The sequence below is a fragment of the Rhagoletis pomonella genome, unplaced genomic scaffold (genome assembly GCF_013731165.1).
Source record: "Rhagoletis pomonella isolate Grant_MI unplaced genomic scaffold, Rhpom_1.0 Rhpom_scaffold_00001, whole genome shotgun sequence".
Classification (NCBI taxonomy): Eukaryota; Metazoa; Arthropoda; class Insecta; order Diptera; family Tephritidae; genus Rhagoletis; species Rhagoletis pomonella.
Window position 1 is genome coordinate 66,586,686 of NW_023458555.1, and position 26,594 is coordinate 66,613,279.

At 34.7% G+C, this 26,594-nt stretch overlaps 1 protein-coding gene across 2 annotated transcripts in view; it reads left to right on the forward strand.

Annotated features, from left to right (window-relative positions):
- LOC118747251 (protein doublesex) overlaps nucleotides 1–26,594 on the forward strand; it is a 1,135,543-nt gene that overhangs the window by 20,001 nt on the left and 1,088,948 nt on the right. For both annotated transcript variants that reach the window (XM_036481241.1, XM_036481249.1), the window contains exon 2: nucleotides 23,187–24,574. In XM_036481241.1, coding sequence (XP_036337134.1) covers nucleotides 23,851–24,574 — 724 coding nt within the window. In that variant the 5' untranslated portion in view covers nucleotides 23,187–23,850. The remainder of the gene's footprint in view (nucleotides 1–23,186; nucleotides 24,575–26,594) is intronic.

The window sequence follows — 26,594 nt, forward strand, 5'->3', positions numbered from 1 at the left end:
CTTCCCGAGGACATCAACCAGCCGGGCAGAGGCACCTTCCCCATTAAAGGTCCGGATATTCCAAGTGTATACCCTTATATAATAGTCCTTTATACGTTTGCCGTGGTCGTCATCAGAAAAAGGGGGTCTCATCCGAGGCTTTTTAGATTTTTTCATTGGGCGGGGTTTTAACGTGGCGGGACCCAAACCCAGCGCACGCGAAGTTTTACGCCTTCTGACTTTAGCTCGCTCCCAAACGGGTGTTTGGTTGCTACCCAGAGGATACGTGGATATAAATATCCGGACGTTGTGAGCTGCGATTTCAACCGTACGCACAAGAATCGCTTCTGGCCACTCCCAGGTGAATGGCAGTCAGAAGTTTTCGACTTCTGCGCACGGAACCATCCTCCAATTTAATGCAAATATTTTGAAAAGGGCGAAAATAGGCAACATCAAATGTGTATATATGGAATCAGGGAAAGCTAAACCGTGGACATTCTTAATCAAATATACTCTATCTCTTTAGCAGAAAAAAACAATTTTCATAAAATCTATTCCCTGCTTATAAGCAACCTAGAAATAATTTTAAATTCCTCCAGCGAAAGCGAAGGCTCGGATGTTCATCTTGGTGAAAATCCTCTCGATCGGTGGAAAACTAAACTAAAATACGACAAATTGACAGATCTGACCCGCAAATATTTGGGCGCTCCACCCGCCAGCATTTCAAGTGAGCAATTGTTCAGAGCAGCCGGCCTTATACGGGCCTCTAAGAAATCACCTGACGGGAGAAAAGGCATCAAAATTATTATTTTTTTTTTTTTAATATAATATGCCCATTTTGAACTTTGACTAGTACATTAAAACACTGTATATGTTAAGCACTCGTTCAATGTTCTAATAATTTAAAAAATCACCGTTGAGCGGAAACAGAATATTCTAACGCAGCTTATAAATAAATTTTCGCTCTCTAGAAAGGTTTTATGTTAATATTTTGACTTCTGCATTGTATTCTTAAAAAAGTACTGATGAATCCGCATACAGAAGGTAATATTTAAACGTAAATTTTTTCCTAATCATTTTATTAAGCAAAAGTTCGATTCAAATGTAACGAAAACAGCGGTTTTCAACGAGTATTTTTTTGTTGTTAATTTTTGTGAATATTGAGGAATTTGTTGTATTCCCGGGAGAGATCGCGTTGTTATTCTTTGTTCAATTGAAAGCTTAGAAATTTGGCTAATTTAGTGTGAAAATATTTTTAGATGAATTGGAGGCCGCTGAACTAGAATGAGAATCCATTAAATTTAAAAAATAAATAGTTTTCAAAATATTAGGACCTTTCGGTCCTATTGCTAGAAATCTGCGGGAATGTAGGGCGAACCCAACTATGTTATATATTTCGGAATAAACATTTGTTTTCCTTTGGTGTTATATAAGTGATGATTAAAGAAACAGTTTTTGGTATACAAGCGTTTCAATTTAGATGAATGTCAGTTTAGATAAATCTACGATATTTCAGTAAATATCATATCCAAATTGTTGAAACAGAATTGAATTTTGTTGAATCTTGGAACAGAATAGGAATATTACGAAATTTTTAGAAAATGGGAGTGGCCCGCACACTTATGATGAAATGCTGCACCTCAGTATCCGCTTCACTAATCCGTACCAAACTCTGTATCAGCCTTGCTTAGGCCATATCTAACATAACCGCTAAAAATTCTTGAAATCGGGCGATAACCACGCCGTCTTCCCATATAACGGTAATTTACAGAAACACGAAGACTGCGATAAATCAGTAACTATTGAAGCTAATTCACTCAAAATCGATTCTTGGAATAACCTCTTACCATTAACAAAAATGTAGTTTTATTACATTCCTTACCTATACTGTGATACATATTTGAATTATTTATTTCCCTAAATTAAAGTTGAATTTGATTTTTTTAAACTGGTGGCAACCCTGGGAGGTTGCTTAGAGATAAAGCCTTTGCACACCCATTTTCATTGATACCCATATTGCAGCAATTCATTTAACTAATTGAACAAAATTGTTTAACGGGTGGCAACTCTGTCCATGTTTTAACCTAGATTTAAACCTTATCCTCGCCTAGACGAACACGTAAATTTGCGTGTTCCTACAATTGGAATCGACATCAAACGTTAAGAAACTTTATTTTCTTTGTTTAGATGGAATAATTGGACATCCTCGTTTCTATTTACTTGATTATAAACATTTGCGATTCTAACAAGATGAAAGTGCCACAAAGATAAATTTGTTTAATGCTTTTTAAGAACAATATATTTTTTGAAATAATATTTTTAAAATACACTGAAGTAATATAGTAATTATTTGCTAAGTTGCTTATTACAGTAAATCACTTTTATGAAGGATTCCTTAGACATGTTCATAAATTCATAGTAAAATTACACAGAATTCCAATTACGGAGGGGAAATACACCGAAATATAGGTATTATGACAATTTTACAGACATATATGTATATATCGTCGTTTAAAGTACAAAACCGCGTATCAACAAAATGCAAAACCGCGTTTCAAGATTATGCAAAACCGCGAATATGAGATTGCATAAATAATTTTATAGAGAGTAAAACACTCATATTTCAAAACGGTTATCTTTTTTATAAAGCAATCGCATTTCTGGCTAGCATATTTCAGGACGAATGGATAATGATTGAGCCAAGAGCTTGTGTGAGCAAATCCAATTTTTGGCAGCCAATGTCAGTTACGCGGTTTTGCTGAATGACGATACTCGGTTTTGTTCTTTAAACGACGATATGTGCCTATATGCGAAATAATGACAGTGAGACACTTTGACCAGTTACGCCTATTTTGTTCACTGATTATTTTTCGAATGATTTTATATAAAAGCATGTTCCCATTATCGTAATTTACGGCTCATTCGTAATTTATAAGCAAATCATGCTGAAATCAAGTAATCTCGCATTTTAAAATCTGTTAATAAATTAAGAAAAAGTGAGATAATTTATCATAAATCAAGAACCAAAAGGAAAAAAGGGTGTTGTCATTTATTTTAGCTGCCACTGATGAGGAAATTAATAAAAAAAAAACGCCCAGACGTATGCATCCATTTTAATCGAAATCAAGTACAAGCCACACACTCCTACGTACAGCTGCTAATGAAGGGTATACAGAAATCATGAAAGCAAGTCTGAACGCACTTGTTTTATGTGAAGTAATCTGGCCGAAACAAAGTAATTTATGCTGTAATATGAACATGGTTTAAAAGTTTAATTCATAATTTAATAAACACAATATATGTATAAAAATCGCCATTTCAAACTTTGCACAAAAATTTTAAAAATTCAGCAGATTTTCCCAACGACAAACTTTGAATTCAGAATTTTTAAGGAGATTCCAAGTTTTCAATTCAACTCCATGCCTTTTTTTCCATATAAAGTGTGTTCCAAAATTTTTTAATGGATGAAAATGTATGACACCGTCAGAAAAAAATATCAAAAATCATCGGGATATTGCAGAACCTTGCACCGTTATTTAATGGACTATAAAACTGCAAACTTAGAATATTTCTAAAAATTCTGAATTAAAAGCTTGTTGTTGCGAAAACTTACTTTTCGTAATCTATAATGTGGTATGTGATTTTTTGTTATATAGTGGCCTTTATTTTAAATTTCTGTATTTTATGATTGTGCCAAAACAGGATAAATTGTGCTAAAAGAGCTTCTGTGAATGAAAGTGCCAAAATGGTACTATTGTGCCTACTTTTCCATCACTGGTGGCAATAGACGTGCTTATCTCTTCCGTGCGCTTGGTGGGTACTTATTTAACCCTCTCGACCCGGATAGTACATATGTGTACCACTTAAAGTTTAAACATCCCTAAAAGTTCCAAATTTAATGTGTATGGGTTGTGAAATGTACCTTATCGACTGTAAGCTTTTCTGAATGCATTCTTAAAGGTTCCGTTAAATTTTAATAAAGCCTGTGTTCACAACACTGTTATTTGTGAGTTGCGACGCAGCCAAAATGAAGTACGTAGTTGGTTTTTACTCGAAATTGAGTGCTGAGGTGCCGAAAATATTCACAATAAAGCAGAATTAAAGATTTTACGAATGTTTACAATTGTGGCAGGTAAGTATTTCTAAAATAATATTGTTTTTATGCTAATTTTAGTATATGGTACCTATATGTACCAATCGTCCGGTAATGGTACACATATGTACCAGTAGTCCGTTGAGTAGTAAATAATATGATTCCCCGTTTTGAAGAAAACTGTTCGTTTTTCCAGAAAATGGATCCTGAATATATTCGAAAATTTCTCAAAGATGAAACTGATAGTTCTAGCAACTTAGAAGACTTTTCTGGAGGAAGCTCTGAAGAATTTGTACGAAGTGGTGTCTCTAACTCCAGCGATAACGAACATTCAGCAGACGATAGAAGCTCTCAATAATTTGTACCAACTGGTGTCTCTAGTTCAAGCGATAACAAAGATTTAGCACATGACATAGTGAATGAGGTGAATGAGGCTGCCGAGGGAGTACTTGTCTGTAATGAACCAGCTAGCCATGACTTTATTTCCAAACCTGTCGCGTCGAATATCAATGCCATTTCGAGTACTGCTGACGAGGATTTCGTACCTAAACAACTTTTTAGAATCCTCATAACCTCGTCTATTATTGACTATTTCCACGGTCATTTTATATATGTATATAGCAAAATATACAAATGAGCGTATTAAAATTTACGAAAGCGAACCTAAAGCCAAGAAAATAAAAATAAGTGAAACCAATGCTGGTGAAATAAAAAACAATTGCTGGATGCACGTTTGTTCTATGCTACAATCGACTTCCCTCTCTAAAGGATTATAAGTCCCTTGGTATCCAGTCATTGAAGGAAGCAATTGAGACATTGATTCTGGAAGGCTTACAAACCACAGCCGTTCGTCGATCAATGAAACCAGGCCGCGCGAAACAAACCATCAATCGCCAGGCAATGCATATTCCTGTTGAAGGAAGTACCCGACGACGTTGCACCAGCTGCAGTGCAAAAAAAAAATAAACCAGACACGCTCTAAGACAATCTGTAAGGAGTGCCAGTCCCGCTTTGCAAAATGTGCTTTGCACCATATCATAGGTAAATTCTATGTCAAACACATTTTTAATTATAACCGTCCCCTTCTTCTTCAATTTTATTTACACAAATTAATAAAATATGAAGTACTATTTGTTATATTTATATCACTGTGCCTGTTATTTCTAACTGGGTGTATCAATTTTGAGTAAATTATCGTCCTTAAATTTCGAAATATTGAAGTTTCAAGCATTTCTGCAATTTACCGTTATATGAAAAGCGGCCGTTATTTTAATCCGATTTCAATAATTTTCAACATTTTGCTTTTATGTGGCAAGCACAATAACCACACGGAGTTGGGTAAAAATCGGTAGAACGGTTACCGAGATACATACACTGAGGAGCAAAACCGGAACAGTAATACATAATGTGAATTTTCTTGCGATATATTCGCAATATAGGGAGACTTTTTTGTAATCTAGTTTCGGAATTCACATTTCCAATGATTATTTCATCAGAAGGCCATAAAAACAATAATTAATACAAGCAGATAAAGAAGAAAATTGCAAAAAAACGTAGCAACTAGATTGTTCCAGTTTTGCACCCGATAGAAAATTGTACCATTTGCTAAACTTTTAATAAATTGGCCATAACCAATTTGAATATTTTAGCTTTTATGGTCATCTCGGGGTACTTTCGCACAGGTTTTAGACGAAATCTGTTGCGAACGCACACCGGTTTTCCTCAACGCCATGCCCAAGGTCTTGCATGCGATTAGGCGAATTTTCGCTATGATAATAAAAACTTGGGATTTATACCTATTTGGTCCCAGTTGCGGAGGATGTTTCTGATCATTGTCCTGTTAAAATTGATAAAAGCCTGCGAAAAATATCATATCAATATTTCAACTGAAAACGTTTAATTTTATCCTCAGAGTTAAAAAATTAAGGGCCGCGCCCTAATCAGTAGTAAATTTTGGTGGATGTCAAAGCAGACTTTCTCCTCTTTATCTTTGTGCTGCAACAACTTGTTCCCATGTCTTACATAATGTCCAGTCACTTGCTTTGTGGTGAAAAAGCAGTCATTTTTGATTTGGAACCAAAGTTTATAGGCATTTAGAGACCCTCCAATATGCCTAGCCTGGCAAATAGCAAATTTTTGTGGTCTCTTGATCTTGCTGACTGAGATCCGCCCTTTTATCGCTTGTTTGGATAACCATAAAACGGACATTTGACCGATATGATCTCTTCCTTTATAGCGTGGCCTTTCTGACCGTTTTGCAAAAACTTTAAATTCTTTTTGTTTGGATTGTGCACTTAAAGCACTCACAGCGAAAATCCCACGCGCCTTGATTACAAAATTACAAGAAATGAGCCAGAACTCCTCTTTGAATTATAAAATTCAGCAATTACTAAGAGGGTGCAAAACTGGAACAAGCCAGTTCATTTCTGTTTGGTCATTTTTTTCTGAGTTTCCATTTGCGAATCTTAAAATTTTTATGGTCAAACGTTTAGTTAAACATCGATAAGGCGAAATGCAAGTTTGAATTACCATAAAGTAAATAAACTGAAGAAGTACATTACTACAAATTTAACTTTCCGTTCTATTGTTCCAGTTTTGCTCTTCAGTGTATATGTGATCATAAGTGGGCGGTGCCACGCTCATTTTCCAAAATTTTGTCATAAACGTTTTACACAAAATGGTAAAGAATTGTTGCAAGCATAAATTTTGAATAAATTAGCTTTAATATTTACTGATTTATCGAAAATTTTGTATTTCTCTACACTACCGTTATATTGGATGTGGGCGTAGTTATTGTCCGATTTTAAAAATTTTCGGCCATTTGTTATGCTGTACCAACAACTGTGCCAAGTTTGGAAGAAATTGGTGCAGCGTTCACTAAGATATACACATGTAACCATAAGTGGGCGTGGCTACGCCCATTTTTCAAAAATTTATAATATTCTTATTTTTGTCTAAAATTGATTGTAAATATTAATTTTGAGTAAATAATCTTCAGTAGTTACTAAAATATTGCAGTTTTCGTATTTCTGAAAATTACCGTTATATGGGAAGTGGGCGTGGTTACAGTCCGATTTCGCCCACTTTCAATACCAACCTACCTTGGATAAATGGAAACCTACATACCAAATTTCGTTGATATATCTAAATTTTTGCTCGAGTTATCGTGTACACGGACGCACGGACGGACGGACAGATGGACGGACGGACAGACAGACATGGCCTAATCGACTTTTCTATTCATTCTGAGCATTTATGTATACATTTGTCTATATTTATCTCGATTCGTTTTGGCTTATTACAAATACAATTTACAAATTTAGAAATTACATTCAAAATACTAATCGTTATTCCTATTACGTCTTAGTCATAACTATGTATTAGGGTGGGCCGAAAGTACCAAACTTCGAAAACTTTAAATGGCCCAGTGATAAAAAGTTGCCTTGGGAGAAGAGAAATTGAGAGCAAAAAGAATTTTTGAAATCGGTTAATATTTGACCCTCGCGCATTGGAGTAAAAAATATCGATTTTTGACCAGTTTGCACAAAATTTTTAAAACTTGTTATACATGAGTCACGAAAATTAAAAACAGTTATTTGATCGTGTGAACACATAAAACATGTTAGCATACATGTATATATGGATTGCCATTTAACTTTAAATGCAACTTTACGATTCTTCTAGAAGAGCAGAATTATTTTTCTTGTAATGCCAACCCAGTCATTGTAATAAAAATATAGATTTTATTATATCAATAACTGCATATTAGAAAAACACTATTAATACTTAGGAGAGATTCATTTACGGTGCAGACGGTGCTACCACAGAAGCCAGGTTAAAACGTTCTTCAAAGCAAAAATTCATGATTTCTTTATATGTAGGAAGTTGAGAAGTAGGTAAATCCTTTGGAGTACCAAAAATCGGGCAGAAAAATGTTTTCCTGCTAATACGGTTCTTCGAGGCTTCCATCTTTTATTGACATGAATACCTGTACTATAACGCAAAATGAAAAAAGTCAAAACACTGATATAGTTGCTCACTGAAATAAAAAAGTAGTTCTAAAGCTGAAGCTTCTCGTTTTAACAACAAATAAAGTATCGTTAAAATAAATGAATCTCTCCTAAGTATTAATAGTGTTTTTCTGATATGCAGTTATTGATGTAATAAAATCTATATTTTTATTATAATGACTTGGTTGGCATTACAAGAAAAATAATTCTGCTCTTCTAGAAGAATCGTAAAGTTGTATTTAAAGTTAAATGGCAATCCATATATACATGTACGTTAACATGTTTTATGTGTTCACACTAGGGCTCGTAAAATTATCCGACTATTCGACTAATCGGTTAACCGATTATTCGATTCGTAACCGTTCGCATGCTTATTAGTCGGTTAATGGTATTCGAATAGTCGCCCGCCTTCGATTATTCGAATAGTTGCTTTGCTTCGACTACTCGAGCATTGTAGCAAATCGAATTTCAGCAACCGAACTTTCATTGAAATTTCTTTGACAAATGAAAAAAAATTTATTTAAATATATACATGCACACATATGTATGTATATTCAGATACAAAAAATGAGCGGACGCAAAAGGTGCTGGGTTTCGGATTTTTTCGAAAAAACAGAGGACGAAAAGGAAGTAACATGTTCCATATGTGGTGCAGTTTTGTGCTACACCTCCTCCACATCCTCACTGAACAACCATTTAACAAAAATCCATAACAAAAATCGCGAAAATGAGAGGTAGGTATTGCTTTAGCCATTGTCTCTAAAATATTTCGCAATAACATTTCAATAATTAGCGCACATTCTTGCAAAAAAAGTTTGCCTTAATTTTGCGCATGCCATCTTATATATGTACTACGAATGTAACAAGACTTTTCATATATGTATATGTATCTGTAAATGCAAAAAAAAACTCGAACTTAAAATATTCGATTAACCGAAAATGAACGGTTAACCGAATAATCTAAAGTGAACGGTTATCCGAATAGTCGGCAGCTTTCGACTACTCGAATATTGCTAACCGATTAACAGTAGTCGACTTCAGTCAGATTCGAATAATTCGGTTAATCGATTAACCGAATTGCCCGAGCTCTAGTTCACACGATCAAATAACTGTTTTTAATTTTCGTGACTCATGTATAACAAGTTTTAAAAATTTTATGCAAACTGGTCAAAAATCGATATTTTTTACTCCAATGCGCGAGGGTCAAATATTAACCGATTTAAAGAATTCTTTTTGCTCTCAATTTCCCTTCTCCCAAGGCAACTTTTTATTACTGGGCCATTTAAAGTTTTCGAAGTTTGGTACTTTCGGCCCACCCTACTATGTATGTCAAATGCTTCAGATCCGCTTATAGTCGTGGCGAAAAAACCAAACGCAATGTGGTTATAGTTACGGCTACGCAGGGTGGTCCTCGACCATCTTTAACTCTGTCGAGCTTGCACCTCCAATTTTCTTTTTCCATACGGTTGAGGAATACTTCCTAAACATATTCCTATATCGCAGAAAATAGAAAGTGGGCACTTTTTAAAATCGACATTTCCCCCTGTCGTGTTAGAAAATTTATATTTCTTTGAACTCTCGGAAGTAAAGTTTATCAAATTTTACTTCGCACCGAACCATATATGAGATGCATTTTACATATAGCCATATAATAAAAATGTGTTATGAAATGTGAAAATTACGTAAAAAAGAAATAATAATAATAATTTTATTTCGCGTGTGGAAAAGGGCAGGTGCTTATAAAGTTTTTTAAGTACTTTAATTTTAACTCGAAGCAGGCAATGGTTCCTTGTTCCACAACTTTTCCAATAAGAGAATATTCTAGAAATGGGCGTGGCTATATTAAACCAAAGTTAAAAAATTTAGAATTTATTGTGGATTTCGCCAGAATATCAATATGGATTGAAAAAGTTGTGGAACAAATATTGGTAACGAAGCGATATTCTGCCGAAATCGGAAATAAAATCTGCGTTTTGCTAACTTTAGTCCTGCTATTGTCACGCCCATTTCTAGGGGTTTGTTGCCTTAAAGAAAAATCCTGCCGTACAAATATTATATCTGGATAGGTATTCCATCGGAATCCGCAATTAAATTTTAATTTTTGCAAAAACGCGATGTTTAACAACTTACCAGATATATCTTAACATAAGTTTTAAAAAAAATTACAAAAAATTGTTGATTCCGACAAAATAAACTGCCTCGTCATAAAGAGATTACACACATCTTAAAAATGTATCCCACAAAAATCCCAAAGAATTCAAAACATATATTTTAGTAGTATAGAAGTAACATTAATATATCTACTTTAATATACATTTACATATAATATTCTTTCGAAATTCGAAGGTCGCACAGTGGTTCTAAATGAAAATCAAATCACTTACTTGTAGATTTAAAAAATTCAAAATGGCGTATCCAATATGGCGGACTGGATACTCAAAAAATCATTTAATCTCAACAAAAATCACTAGATAAATGTTTTTGGGGTGGATGTAGGATTTAAAAAATACAAAATGGCGAATCTAATATGGCGGCCTGAATATTAAAAAAATCAATTAATCTCAACAAAAATTACAAACTTGGGGGTTGCTAACTACTATAATAACGCGGTGCTACAAAAGAATCACGAGATCCACTCGAAGCAAGACTTAGGGCCGTTTACTCAATATGTGGTTAACACTAATCTCCGTTTAAACATCATTATCGACGTGTTCGGCTCCATGCATATAACATGGAGTCGGTAACGTCGATAACGATGTTTTACCGGAGATTAGTGTTAACCAGACATTGAGTAACCGGCCCTTAGTGTAGTTTGTAAAATTAGGTTTACTATAGTTACTCAACCGTCCGTTTTTTTGATTAAAAAAAAACGTTATTTTCGTACTTGACCCACTTATCTATAAATATATCTAATATTTTTCATCCGATGTAAAAAAACACAGAAATTTATTGATAAGCAGACTTATTAAAGTGCTTTTAAAATGATGTATAATAATAACTATTTAGGTTGTCAGACAAGTTGGGAGTTTTCATCGGGTAAAATTTTAGAACCCTCTATTCTTCTTAATTTTTTCTACTTTGACCATCGCCAATTTAAGAAATTTCTATGAAAATTGCCAAATATATAGTATTTTTCTAAAAGAAAATTTCATTTTAAACAAGTTGATACCTTACTCAAGGACATAGGATAAAAATAGTCGAAATGAAGCAATTTCAGTAGAAATACGGCCTTGAATTGTGTATGTACCGGACGTTAAGTTTTTTGAGCAGTGGGGCTAAGAAACTCATAAATATTTCCCCAAAATTTATATATACAATGGCTCTTCAGCGAAAAATTGGTTTTTCATAGAATTTTAGGAAATGGCATCAGCACCCACTGATGTCATATATATGTATCTCAAAAACTATTTCACCGATCTCGACCAAATTTGGTACAAAAATTGCGCTTAGCTCATTCCACGGTATTCAATACCCAATGAAACGAAAAGCAACTTAAGAATTTGAGATTATTATTTCTAGGAAGTAAGAGTAAATATATCTAACTTTCAAGACTGAAAGACAGAATTTCGAAATTTATCTCAAAATGAGATATTTTTTTTTTGGTTGTACCAATTACAAACTCATATAAGAGGTTAATTTTCTTCAAAATGGATAAAACTCATTTTCGTACTTAGTATATTGTATTTTTTTTGCATTGTTTAAACGGTCAACGGAGAGAACAATTCGTCAACATTGTAACAGTGTAATTTTCAAGTTGTTCGGGCAAGTACTAAATATTTTATTATATATTGAAGCAAGGCATATTTTCATGTCACACCCGTCACAAAATGCATATAATAGTTGTTTTTTTTTTCAAGGAAAACATATCTTGCAAAAAGGCTGGCGAAAGTAACGCTATGACACAGACATATGTGCGAATTGCTTTTAAGTATTTATGTATATGCTTTTCTTTTAGAAAAATAAACCGTTTATGCTGGTCACGCCCGTCACATGTCACACCCGTGACAATTTAAAGTTTGACAAAGTGTAATAAATTCGGCCAGGGACTTCTCCCGTTACTTATCTGTTAATCTTAAATGTATCATATATCCGTTGTTGATCACCGAAGATAAAGCTAATCACAAAGATATGTTGCTCGAGCTATGGGAAAACTCTGTGTGGTAGAAACTGGAAAAATTGTGGTAGATTTCAAAAAAATGTTGTAGATCTCTAGGTTTGGATCAAACTTTGTACAAAAATTTAAAAAATTCTGCAAGGTTTCACCTAAATGGCAAAGTTAAAAAAAAAAATGATTTTAGTATAATAAAATGCACGATTGAAGTTGCTAAAAATTGCGTTCAATGTTTTTCCTTGACAGTGTAAAGCAGTTCCTTCCATATTAAGATATTTTTCGAACATATTTTAAGAGATTTCTGCAAACTAGCGGAGTGCTGCCAGCTTTTCTTTTTATCACATCACGAAGTAGCGAACAAATGTGGCACGTTCCAGAAACATCTAATTGGGATTTCCCGATTTTGACAATTCTCAAGTAAAAGTAAACAACGCCTGAGAAGCCTTAGATGCACTTAAATTTGCTAATACTTTCACAAAAATCGCCGTTTTTTAACATTTTCGCTATTAATTATTTTTATTAATCATATGTCTTGCAATTTAACACTATAAAACCACGTTTCCTGACGAAAAATCGGTTACTGAAAAAATTTACTATGATGATGAAACTGTTTTTGAAATTTTTTTCTAGGCATTGTGTATACCTCGGAAGCCTATTAGAAAATACTCGTTTCAAAGAATTTTATTTTGAAAGTTTAAGAATTAGGCCCGTCACCGTGGAATACGCCTTAAGCGGTTGAAATTAGACGAAAACCGCGTGCTCCACCCCAGAAAGGTTGATTTCAAAAACTCAAAACTAGCTATGCAACTAAAAGATACATAATTTTTAATGTAGTATTTGAATAAATTTCATGAACTTACTAAACTCCGATCACGTATTTATAACGGATACAAAGTTAATTCTTTAAAGCCGAAGAAAAACTTAGCCTGCAGGGACCTTGCGCTTATATCCATGAGTAGGAACTTCATTGTAAGCGCTCTCTTTTCAGTAGAAATATCCATTATTGTGTTCTTTATAAAACTACCATAAAATAAACATCGAAATTTAAAGTTTTTTTTTTTTGCCAGCTTTCTTGCTATTACGGATCTGTGTGGGTCGGTAGATTACCCACTAAAGGCCCAAATGAATATAATAACATCAACTACATTCATAAATTAGTTTCAATGTTTATAAAAACCCAAGATTTTAAAGAAACTGACCTCTATATTAAGATAACCTATATATATGTATGTATGTATACAAGGGTTATGAAAAATAACTTCTTCTTCTTTACTGGCGCTGTAACCGCCTAACTGACGCCAACTGGAAATGCCAAGAGAAGCCAAGTCCTTCTCTACCTGGTCTTTCCAACGCAGAGGAGGCCTTCCTCTTCCTCTGTTACCAGCATCGCGGTCCGCGTTGAAAACTTTCAGAGTAGGAGCGTTTCTGCCCATTCGAACGGCGTGGCCAAGCCAGCGGAGCCGTTGAAATTTAATTGGCTGCACTATGTCTATATCGTTGTAAAGCTCATACAGCTCATGGTTAAATCGTCAGCGGTATTCGACATCGCCATCGCGTAAAGGTCCGTAAATCATTCGCAGAATCTTTCTCTCGAAAACTCCAAGAGCCGCTTCATCAGATGTTTTCATTGTCCATGCCTCCGCGCCATACACCTGCACAGGCGTGATGAGTGACTTATAGAGTGTGATCTTTGTACGAAGAGAGAGGACTTTACTTCTCAATTGCCAACTCAGTCCAAAGTAGCACTTTGGATTTCAAGGCTGACATTATTATTAGTGTTAGTGCTGGTTCCCAAATAAACGAAGTCGTCTACTTTTTCAAACTTGTAACTGTCAACAGTGACGTGGGTGTTTACTTAAATGCTGTTTGTGTGATGACAGGAGATACTTCGTTTTGTCCTAACTAATTTATGGCCTTAAAAGTACCTATTTACTGAGAAGAAAACCCTCCCAATTGCATTTGTCAGAGAAGAGAGAGTTTTAATACATTTATTTACTTTTTATTGCATTTGAAACATTACATCATTTTCAATTATTAATAAAATTCTGTTTTTTGCAATTACGATGTTGCTGGCGATGTAATTTCACTATTTGAAACAAAGAATTGCTCTTGTTCTTCGTCTTTAGACTAGAAATCGCAAACAAAGGCAAAGAAGGCACCAACAAAAGACAAAGACCGAAAAATAATCAAAGAATACATTTATTATAGAAATGCTAATTTCACAAGTAAAAAGACAAAAACTATGAACTAGTTTCATAATATGAAAAATGTGTACTCTGAATCGATGCTATTTTTCGACCTTTTATTTGACAAAACTTTAATCTCTATAGTTGTAGTAACATTCAAGCACAAGATGCATTTTGAAATTTTCTGGCAGAATTTTTATTCGATTTTCGCGAAGGAAAGCCTTGAATCTACTAATCGTGTGCTCGACATGAGTTGATGCAAGTGGCGCCCAATTTAAATATGGAACATTTACTTACATATTATCAGGAATAAGGGCTTTTTCTTTGCCCTTTACAATTAAAGTTCAAAAGGGAAAAATCTCAAAAAAGACAAAAAAGGCATAATCAAAGGCATCAGGGAAAGCTAGATCGTGAACATTCTTAATCGAATATACTCTATGTCTTTAGCAGAATAAAAGGCAATTTCCTTAAAATCCGTTCCCTGGTTATAACATTTTTGATGAAAACAAAATTTTTTTACATGGTATTACATGGAAAATTTCAAATGCCCACCGAGATCTTTTAAAATTGGAATAAAAATTTTTAGAAATGGGAGAATTTTCTTCTCAGTAAATAGGTCCTTTTAAGGCCATAAATTCGTTAGGTTATTTATTTTGGATCACCCTAATGTATATGCATTCGTACATTTGTGTTTTTATTGATGAATACTTACTGGCTATTCTTAAAACTATCATTTAGCTTGTTTATACCAATGTAAGAACCGCATTTAGAATAAACCGATTTGACTCAAGACATATTTCTTTCAAATATTTATACCTGTGTCTTTACAGCGCCCTCGCTGAAACCGTATTCATAAGTAAACAAAATTTGTTGTTTTCTGTCGATATTTCTTTAATAATTAATTTGCGCGATTGACCGAAATGGAAGCGAAGGATAATTAAAATTTATTATAATAGCAATTCAAATTTAAAACGGGCTGTATAAAGAAAATCGGCCTTTTTACCTCGCTTTTATTAGCTTGGGATGTAACTCTGTAATAATAATGTGCCCAAAAGATGCAGCGATTTCCATTCTCAAGTTTCGTAGCGAGTTTTTAGTTTTTTTAACTATAATATCGTTTCACTTCGCGTCAATTGAGTGATGTGTTTTTACTTGTTTTCTAACCGACGCACATAGAAACGAATCGACAATATAGAACGACAAAAATGTTTGGAAATTTGGAATTTAGAGATTTTCTTCACCTCTGATTTCGAATATTAAATTAAATTTCCAAAATTCACAATGGCGGATCCAGTATGGCGGGAGATTTCTTAAAAAGTGTCTATATTGTTATGACGCTTGGTGTCCAGAGATTTTCGTCGTCACTGATTTAGAAATTGATATTCAATTTTCAAATATCAAAATGGTGGATCCAATACGGCGGACGATTTCTTTATATTATTTGACAGATTTCAAAGAAACCTCGTATTTAGGGATTTTCGTCATCACTGAGTTCGAATATTAAATAAAATTTCCAAAATTCAAAATGGCGGACCCAATTTGGCGGACGATATCCTCAGGATGTATAGATTTTTATGAAACTTTGTATCCAGAGATTTTCGTCGTCACTGATTTCGAAATTGATATAATATTTTCAAAAATTCTAAATGGCAGATCAAGTATGGCGTCCCGAACCATAGGCGCTTTACTTTTAACGCGATGCATTACCGTTAGCACCATCTGAACCCATTTTGAATTTTGAAAATTTAATTTCAATTTCGTAATCAAAGATAACGAGAATCTCTATATACCCGGCTTCATAACAAACTAAGTATAATTTAAAAATCAAATAATGTAAAAAAAATATTTTGTAAAACAAAAATATTTTTTTTTACAGTATTTTATTTTAAAATTTTAGTTTTATTTTATATAATCAGAACACAATATTTTTATTAAAGTCTGACTCTCCATTTATGAGTATAGTACATTTAATATAAGCTGCGTAAATCTTTTCAATCATCTGTTTGGGCTGTTTAGCGAAAAAATTGTACGATGGAAAAAATGGCGGACAGTTGGCAACTGTTGAACTGCGCGGAACTACTCAACTGTGCATTTCTAGGACAAACAGTCAACGGTTAGAAAATAGCTATGTAAGTCTTATGAACGCGCCAAATATGTCACAAATCAGGAGCATAATCAGAAAGAAATCGGTGTCTTATTTAATTTAAGCATTCAGCTCAGTACAAACCACACACCCAGTGGGTGCTTTACAGAAATTCGTATAGAAATACGGTATATACCAGTGCCTAAAACTATCCTACTAAGTTGCGCCGGCAAGTTACGCTCTGCTATCACTGGCAGTACTGAAAACGCTGTAAAGAGGTTGTTGAGCGAAGATCACACGATTATTACATTTGTACGGACTTGTACATTTTGGCAGACACAGAGTGGAGTTGTTTAGAAATTTAAGTGCAGCTCAATAAAAGAATTCCGAACAACACCACTCTGTACCTGCCAAAATGTACAAATCGAGTGATGCCTGCTTATGATGAAGACAAACATAGGGAACTGCGAAAGCGTTAAAATTTAAGGCTAACATAGTATACATTTTGGTTTATGTTTGTGCTGTATGTGGAGATTTTTGAAAGTTATTTGGAAATTTATATACACTTATATAAGAAACGCACACCTGCTTTTGAACGAAGTAGTATTTATGTCTAGTATTGCAAGAATAGGTAGCATTCTGTGGAAACATATGTATGTAAGTTAACTACATACATACATATCGTCGATGTTTTTGCAAAACCGCTCATCGACCAATTGCAAAACCGCCCATATCGTCAAACACAAAAACGACAAAAATGAGATTTGGTAACCTTGAAGTCCAGGCAACCAGTATTTTTTCCAGAAGAATTGTAAAATCGTTATTAAAACCACAGATTTGTAAAATAATAGCTAGATAAAACGCCTAGCAGGGCAAAGATTTTATTGCCGTAAGATACATGGGCGGTTTTGCAGAAACATCGACGATATGTATATCCGTATATATATGCGCTCTTAAGACGAATGCACAGGAAATTAAAATTTTTGTAACGTTGCTAGAGCACTTTTTTTATGTCTTTAACACCAAATTAGAACGCTGAAACCGAATCGAAAACGCACCACAGAGAGTTTCACGCTGTTAAACGACAACAATTTACTAAGGGCCGTTCAATATCCGGTTAACACAAACAGGTGGTAAAATGTCGATAATGACGTTTAAGTGGGAGGTAGTGAGAACCAGACATTGAAACAAGCAAGAAAGTCTAAGTTCGGGCGGAGCCGAACATTAAATATCCAGCGCAAGTATTAAATATATGATTTTCACCTTTCCGAAAGCTACCGCTACATGGTAAGTCGGGGTGTTTAAATTTTGAGTAAATTAGCGTCCTTAAATTTGGAAATATTGAAGTTTCACGCATTCCTGAAATTTACCGTTATATGAAAAGCGGCCTCAATTTTAGTCCGATTTCAATAATTTCAACGTATTGCTTTTATGTGGCAAGCACAAAAACCGTACCGAGTTTGGAATAAATTGGTAGAACGGTTACCGAGATACATATATGTGATCCTAAGTGGGCGGTGCCACGCCCATTTTCCAAAATTTTATCATAAACGTATTTCTGGGTAACGAATTGTGGGCATCAATTTTGAATAAATTAGCTTTAATATTTACTGATTTATCGAAGATTTCGTATTTCTTCAAATTACCGTTATATGGGATGTGTGCGTGGTTATTGTCCGATTTTAAAAATTCTCGGCCATTTGGTATGCTGTAGCAAGGCTAATAACTGTGCCAAGTTTGGAAGAAATTAATGCAGCGGTTACCAAGATAAATACATGTAACCATAAGTGGGCATGGCTACGCCCATTTTGCAAAAATTTATAATCTTATTTTTCGTCTAAAAATTATTGTAAATATCAATTTTGAGTGAATAATCTTCAGTGGTTACTAAAATATCGTAGTTGCCGTATTTCTGAAAATTACCGTTGTATGGGAGGTAGGCGTGGTTATTGTCCGATTTCGCCCATTTTCAATACCGTCCGTCCGTCCGAAAGAAGTGCACGTACAAAGTTTTGTTAAGATATCTCAATTTTTACTCGAGTTATCGTGTGCACAGATGGACGGATGGACAGACAGTCACCGCTTAATCGATTTCCCTTTTCATTCTAATTATTTTTGTATACATTTGTCTAAATCTATCTCGATTCGTTTTGCCTGTTACAAACAACCGTTATGTGAACAAAGTTACAATACCCTTGTGCACAAGTGCGCTCGGGTATAAAATCGGCCCTAAGCGTTGTTTTCGCCATATCTGGTTAACACTAACCTCCATTTAAACATCGTTATCGACGTCACCCACTCTTTTATATGCATAGCTGTAGCGCTCTATGAGCAAACAGCGCTGATAAAGATTTCATCTTGTTGCTTTAAATATAATAGTTCTTTAAAGGTAAATTCTATCTTAAACTGTAGCATTTTCACCTAAGCTAATCCTTTTGATTACTTCGGTATGTTAATTATAGACAATTGTTTTCCATTTACCTTTAACATCCCATGGCACACGACTATGTAGCATTATCCGCATCGCCTTAACAGTATTCAGAAAAAGCACATCGTACTAACTGAATTTTGTTCGCCTGCGGGATGTTAGAAGTACATATGTACACATTTTAGATGCATGCATGTGCATTTTGCGTGTTTTTTTGTCGTACCTCTGTATTTCACTAACTCCCAGTGTGAGGAAACCAAATATGGGTGTTTCCTGCGGAAGGTCCACCACAACAAAAAAAAATAAAAGTTTTATAACTAACGTAATTAGGGGCCGAATTGTCTGCTCTTTAAAATATATACTGGCTGTGTAAGTAGAATCATGTTTGCGTAAAATGGTCTTCCCTTTGGGGCTCTGATTCTACAAACAGCAGAGGTAAGGAGTTAGAAGACGCTATACTCGCCAAAAGCGTAGTCGTTCTAAACGATGGGCACCCAATACACTTCTCCACACATAATTCGTTTACCCACGTAGACATTATTCTTTCATCCGCCTCAATTGCCCCTAATCTTTCGTCCCTGACATTAAAAGACTTACATAGTAGTGACCATTTCCCTATCGTGACTACCCTGTCTACTCCCAGTCTTTATACCATTTAACCGTATCGAGTTTTATAAACCAGAATGGGAACGCATTTATACCGACGGATCAAAAACGGATACTTCTACCACGTTTGCAGTGTCAAACGATCAGGGTGTCGCTATAATTGTCGGTGCTTTGCCATTATATTGCTCAGTTTTTACAGCAGAAGCTGCGGCAATTTACGAAGCGGTTCTTTATGCCTCAAAAACAAGAAAAAAACATATAATATGTAGCGATAGTAAATCAACGATTGACGCACTTTAAAACTCAGAAAATAATTCATGGCTAATACAGAATATACGCGATATACTCTTCCGGCACGATAATAGCATAAAGTTCATGTGGGTACCAGGGCATGCTGGTATAAAAGGCAATGAGATAGCAGATAAACATGCAAAAGAAGGTAATGGAGAGCCGCTGGTGTCCTTTCCTTATTATACTACAAAAGACATAAAAGAACATATAAAAAAATTCTGCGATCAAATGCGTCTACGAGATTGGAATAGCTACCAACACCACTACAGAGATCAAAATTCAACCGGTGTAAAACCTATCTACCCATCAGACTGCTCATGCCACAACATCAAAACGTTCACTCGTCTTAGAATAGGCCACACTACAAGAACCCACAGCTATATTCTTAACGGTACCGATCAACCAAGCTGTCACCATTGCAACGCGGCCCCCCCAATCAGTCATTCACTTCATTGACGAATGTACTGCACTGGATTTAGTTAGACTTCCCTTTGGGAATAAGAGACCCTCCGAACTTCTCAAATCTACCAACATCGATAACATCAGCGCTATTAATAAATTTCTTAAACTGTGTAACATCAGAGACATATAACAACACATACAACTAAATATCCTTACTAAGAGCCGAAGGCTCTGGTAGCCAGTGCTTAATCTTACAAGTGGATTAGTTATTTATAATTAGTTCTCTTTTAAATAAATAAATAAAACGATGGAAATTTATGTCACGTGACGCCACGTCACGTCACGTTTCACACTTGGGGTTGTAAAAGAAAATTGGATCAATTTGCACTAATTCAAAAAACTCTAAAACAACTAGAATTGCTCTAAATCATATTAAAATAAGTTTCATGAAAATAGCCATCCACAACTCGCAGAGTTTTGCGATTTTGTAAGAAAAGAAAAAATCAACTTCTATTTTTTGTCACGTAACGACACTCTCTTTAAATGCTTATATTTCAAGACCAAGTAGTTCGATTGATTTCGTTTTTCGGTTAAATTTAGAGCTAATTATGTGCTATACAATGGCCCAAAAAAGTTAAAGAAAACAAATGGTATTCCTTTTTTGTATCACATTGAAACGTTCGACTGTCACGTATGCGACGTATGGTAATACCCATATGTAATGTAATTCTTAACAAAAGTGCCTAAAATTCAACAGTTTGGCCAGGTTAAACACTGACTGAAGCTAATTTCCGGTATTTTTCTTACTAGCGCCTGAAACTATACTTATTATTTAGCAAATTCATAGCGTTTTTACGTTCTTTGACAAATTACGCTCTGTTAGCTATAAATTTTACTGTGTTTTGACCGCCTTTGCATCAAGACCCTTGGATCATCTAGGGAATTAATTTAAATTTTATATTGCTTTGTCATCGGGATTGGAACTATGCTGAAAATTTCATGTCTATAGCTTGTCGGGAAGCTAGTTTAGATCGATTGAAAATATCCGCAGGATGAAAGCTTGTAAAAATGATTTTACACTATTATGAGTTGGATTAGTCAATTTACTTTATGATCGAGCAGAGCACAAAGTGATATACATATTTTTGAATGTATCGCGAAACATATTGAATGATTAACTATAAAGTCATCTCCTCAACGTTTTTTAAACGTATGCACTTTGATTAATTTTGTACAGCTAAAATTTGGCCGAGTTTGTATAAATAATCGAAACATCTCAAATTTAATTAAAACATAATATCGTAAGTGCATTTTATCTCTTCGTCACAGTCCCGAAATGACAGCACCGCCATTATCGGCTTTTCTTTTTTGTATTACAATGTTAAACTTAGTTTTTTTGAGATTATGTTACAACTACTTATATTGATATTAAAAATTATATACGATTTTAACCTTAACACTACAAATAGCGTACTCGAAATGATGCTGAATTGATGTACGCTATATACATTGGCAATTAAAACTGACTTACCTCTTTTATTTGATTATTTATTCTGTTAAACAAATATACGCCAGTCACCTGTCAAAACGCACTTTGGAAAGACCACTGGCACTGCTACCACCTGACACGTTCAGTGAAAAAAATATTTGAAGATTTATAGTTGCGTTCACGAAATGAGAAATTCTCCCGGACAACTTTTTAATTAAATTCAAAGGCGAAGTTTTGGGCTTATTCAGTAATATCCCCAAATTCTAAAAAGCAACTGGAAATTTAAATAAAAATGCATTTAACTCAATTGATTAAATGTGTGGTTCACTGTCAATTATACTAATCGGCAAATGAGATAAAAATTTTAATTTACTGCAATTTTGCACAAATAGCTCTTTCAAACTGAAATTCTTCACCGTCATGATTTGGACGTATACATATATAAATACAACCCGGCCACGGATGCGCGAGGCTTTGTCACGCGCCTGAATGTATGCATATGTATGTACATTTACGTATTTGGAGAAAGAAATCATATGTCATCATGTACTTCGTTTATTATGTAGCGTGGTTAAAATATCTTGCCTTTCCTTTATACTATGTATAGAAGATAGTAAGTTTAATTAGGTGACAACCCTACTTAAAAAATAATAAAGTTTTTGTACATGCGAAGGCCATGCACTTTCATTTGGTATCTCATTTTGTAATCCAACGAACAGCAACCCTACTCAGAAAAATAATATATTATTGTGCATGTAGAGGCTAATAGCCCAGTTATGCATACTTGCACTGCTATACCATTTTTACGTAAAAATCAAAACCCAAGAGAATTCTACATGTTAAGTGCTATGCGTTGGGTAACCGCTTATACGCAAACCCGTTTAACAGATTCTTATGCGACAACTCTCATGCTGAGCTAAGTATGCCTAACTGGGCTATAAGTATTTTCGTTTGACAGTGGCGGTACAGAACTGATGCCTACATTTTTAAGATTAATTATAGTAATTTTACTAACAGGTGGCAAGCCTATTAAAAAAAAAATATTAGGGCTTTTCCAGAGGCCAATCCCTTTCATTTGACACCTCATCTTTTGTAATCCAACGAACGGTGCGGATCTTATAGTTTTTTAGACAGGTGGCAGCCCTATTAAAATTCTAAGTAAGAAAAGATCCCTCTCCTGTCGATACAGAGTATATTAGAGAAAATCTCGTCAAAATCCGTTCAGTAGTTTTCGAGGTTACCGCGCACAAAGAATCTCGACTTCCCTTTATACTATGTATAGATTTGAATGTAGAATCAAGTTTTTAAATTCAAAATCCAATAGTCTGCATTTAAGTGGCAACAACAAAAACAAGGTGCATCCGGTTTTTCTCAAATTCTGGGGGTTTCGCTTTATTTTATATTGAAGCTATATTTATTTTCAAATTTACGTATTTGAACCATTAGCTTTATTTTCTTTTTCGTTGGTCAACTATTTAAATAGAGATTAATTAGATTTTTTTTTTCAGATAAATATTAAACTTCCTTAGATAATTCGTTTTTGATGCTGGGTAAAATTAGTGCCATGACGACACTGCGACTAATTGAAGAGAGGTGGATGGAGATCTATTCTGGAGCAATGCCGATTTTCGGAAAAGTAGTGATCGAATAAAATCATTTACATATACATATGTGCGGAACCTTTCTTACAATAAACCATTGAAAAATGCTCGACAACTAGTTTACAAAGTTCGTTTATATATACAAAAAAATATACTTACGTATATATTTAGCCAATATTGAAAAGTGAATCCTTCAACGGAATAGATACATATTTTTTCATTGTGAATCACAGTAACAGAAGCAAATGTATTGTTATCGTCTAAGTGTAAATCAATTAACTAATCCAAATAAGAAGTTTTAAGTAAATCATTTACATAAATAAATGTATGTGGTAACAAAAGCTATTGCGAAAACGATAAGCAATCCAACCCATATTTGTTGATGAAAGAAGTGAAAACTTTAGAACCTACTTATATGCAAGTGTTAAATATTCAAAGATTGAAACAAACGTAGGTGTATATTGTAGCTGTGAAAAAAAAAATTAAATATCTGTGTAATTTATCTATTTATATAAAAAGAGTTATAGTCGCAAAAGCACAGACAGCGAATCCTCGTCGTAGCTTTTCTTTAATGGTTTCTGAAGATAATTGGAATAGCGACACGATGTCCGATTCGGACATGCTTGATTCTAAGGCTGACGTTTGTGGTGGTGCATCTAGCAGCAGTGGCAGTTCGATTTCCCCTAGAACTCCTCCCAATTGCGCCCGGTGTCGTAATCATGGACTTAAAATCACACTAAAAGGACACAAACGATATTGCAAATTCCGTTACTGCACATGCGAAAAATGTCGCCTTACTGCTGATCGGCAACGTGTCATGGCACTACAGACAGCATTACGACGTGCACAGGCACAAGATGAGCAACGAATTTTACAGATGCACGAGGTGCCACCAGTCGTTCATGCGCCAACGGCACTGCTCAATCATCACCACTTGCATCATCATCATCATTTGAACCAGAGTCATCATGCAAGTGCTGCAGCTGCTGCCGCTGCCGCTGCCGCACATCATCATATTTCGACAGCTATTCGATCTCCGCCGCAGGCTGACCATGGTAGCGGAGGTAGTAGTGGAGGTATGATCGGGGCCACAGTCCCGACCATCGCCTCCGTACCTGTCTCAGCTCCACAACTCGAACATCACATGACAACAGTACCCACACCGGCGCAATCACTTGAAGGCTCTAGTGACACATCGTCACCATCGCCATCCTCCACTTCGGGGGCAGTGTTGCCCATTTCAGTAGTTGGTCACAAGCCACCTGTGCATCCCAACGGGGTCAACATTCCTTTAGGTAAGTGAAATACAGACATTACTCATTTGTAAAATAATAGGGCATCTAAACGCGTAAATGCATCGTAAACACGTAAACCTCGTAAACTTGCTTAATTTTGTATGGCAAACCGGTTTATTTACGAGGTTTACACAGTTACGAGATATTTACGCGTTTAGATGAATACCCTGAATTGTTGTCATAATTAAGGGAGGCTTTTAATATCATACAAAAAACCCCTAGAGATTTATTTGCTACAATCGTACTATAATCCCACTCAGCATAATTGGTTCAACATGTCTTCTAACATTATTTATTGAGTACATCTTCTAGGTTAGCCACAAAAGTTATATTTTGAAGCTATTTCAATTCTCAAATAAACTACACCAGAAACAACCACATGGGCACTATGATTGGTTGTTTTTTTTACTAAGGATGCATTGTAACATTAATTTTGGCGTTTTCAAAATAAAATCGTTTCTGTTGACACGATTTAGTTTTTGTCGCTTAAGTAATTATCAAAATAATTATATTTTTATTTTTAACGAAAATAAATTCAGTTGGCAATGGCATACAACAACAATTTTTCGTTGATTTATTTCGGTTCGATGTTAACGATTTATGATTTATTTCGTTTCAACGTTAACGATTGAGTTTTGTTTCGTTAATTTAGCTCTGAAACGAAACGAAATTATTTTGATAAGTTATTTTTGCGCATTAACAAAACAAAAGCGCCTCATATAAGTAGTTTATTCAGCATCTCTGATTTTTACGTTTTTTTTTTCAAAAGGGGAGAAAAAACATTTAATCGTTCAGGTTCAGTTTCTCCTATACAAAAAAGTAAGTGTGCCTGGGCCACACTGTAGAAGTGAAACTTACGTTACTTTTCTATCTATACATACACACATCTGCTTTTGCTTAAGGTTATATTTTTTCGCTTTTTTTCTATCAATGTAGATCCCTACCTCTACCACTGTTCGTTTTAATAACATTCATGTTATCCTGTTTTTTCATTATCTTAATTTTTATCATTATACTCTATCGATAACAAAAATCGTCCATCAAAATACCGATACCAAAATCGATGACAAATTCGATAAAAATTTTAATAGCAACATCGATAATACCATTGGTAACTAAATCGATTAGAAAATCTATAACAAAATCGATAAATATCGATAACAAAATCGATTTATATCGATAACAAAATCGATAAATATCGATAACAAATTCGATAAATATCGATAACAAAATCGATAAATATCGATAACAAAATTGATAAATATCGATAACAAAATCGATAAATATCGATAACAAAATCGGTTAATATCGATATTAAAATCGATAACAAAATTGATAAATATCGCTTACAAAGTCGATAAATATCGTGTATCGATAATCATCGTGTAAGTTGCTAGGTGGAACATTTAAAAAAGTAACACTGAAGACGTGACGTTTACTGTTTCTGTTGATTATCGTCTTCGCATTTCGCATGAAATGAAGCATGAGTGTTGATGAGGAGTTCAGTGCCGTATACGGACAATATTTCCATGAAAAGGATGATGAAAGCGATCATGAAAACTATGAAGAGAGCGATGATGATGAAGACGAAGTATGTGTATCTCAGGCAGAAGATGATACCGAACAAACTTTTGTTAAGATGGACCTGTATGTTGTTGATGTAAAGGAGGAGGAGCTGGTAACAAAATTTTTAGTACACTTCTAAGCAAGTTAGGATTTTCTGCTTTTCACCACGTGAAAAAGCATCTCATCTTCCATCCGAATCAACCAAAAAGTGAAAATTGATTTTTTGACACCTAAACCCCCTTTCCGTAGACCAGGTCACATATGTTTTTTCACCTTTCCGAAACCTACCGCTAGATAGTAAGCCGCGGTGTATCAATTTGGAGTAAATTAGCGTCCTTCAATTTCGAAATATTGAAGCTTCAAGCATTTCTGAAATTTACCGTTATATGAAAAGCGGCCGTAATTTTAGTCCGATTTCAATAATTTTCAACGTTTTGCTTATATGTGGCAAGTA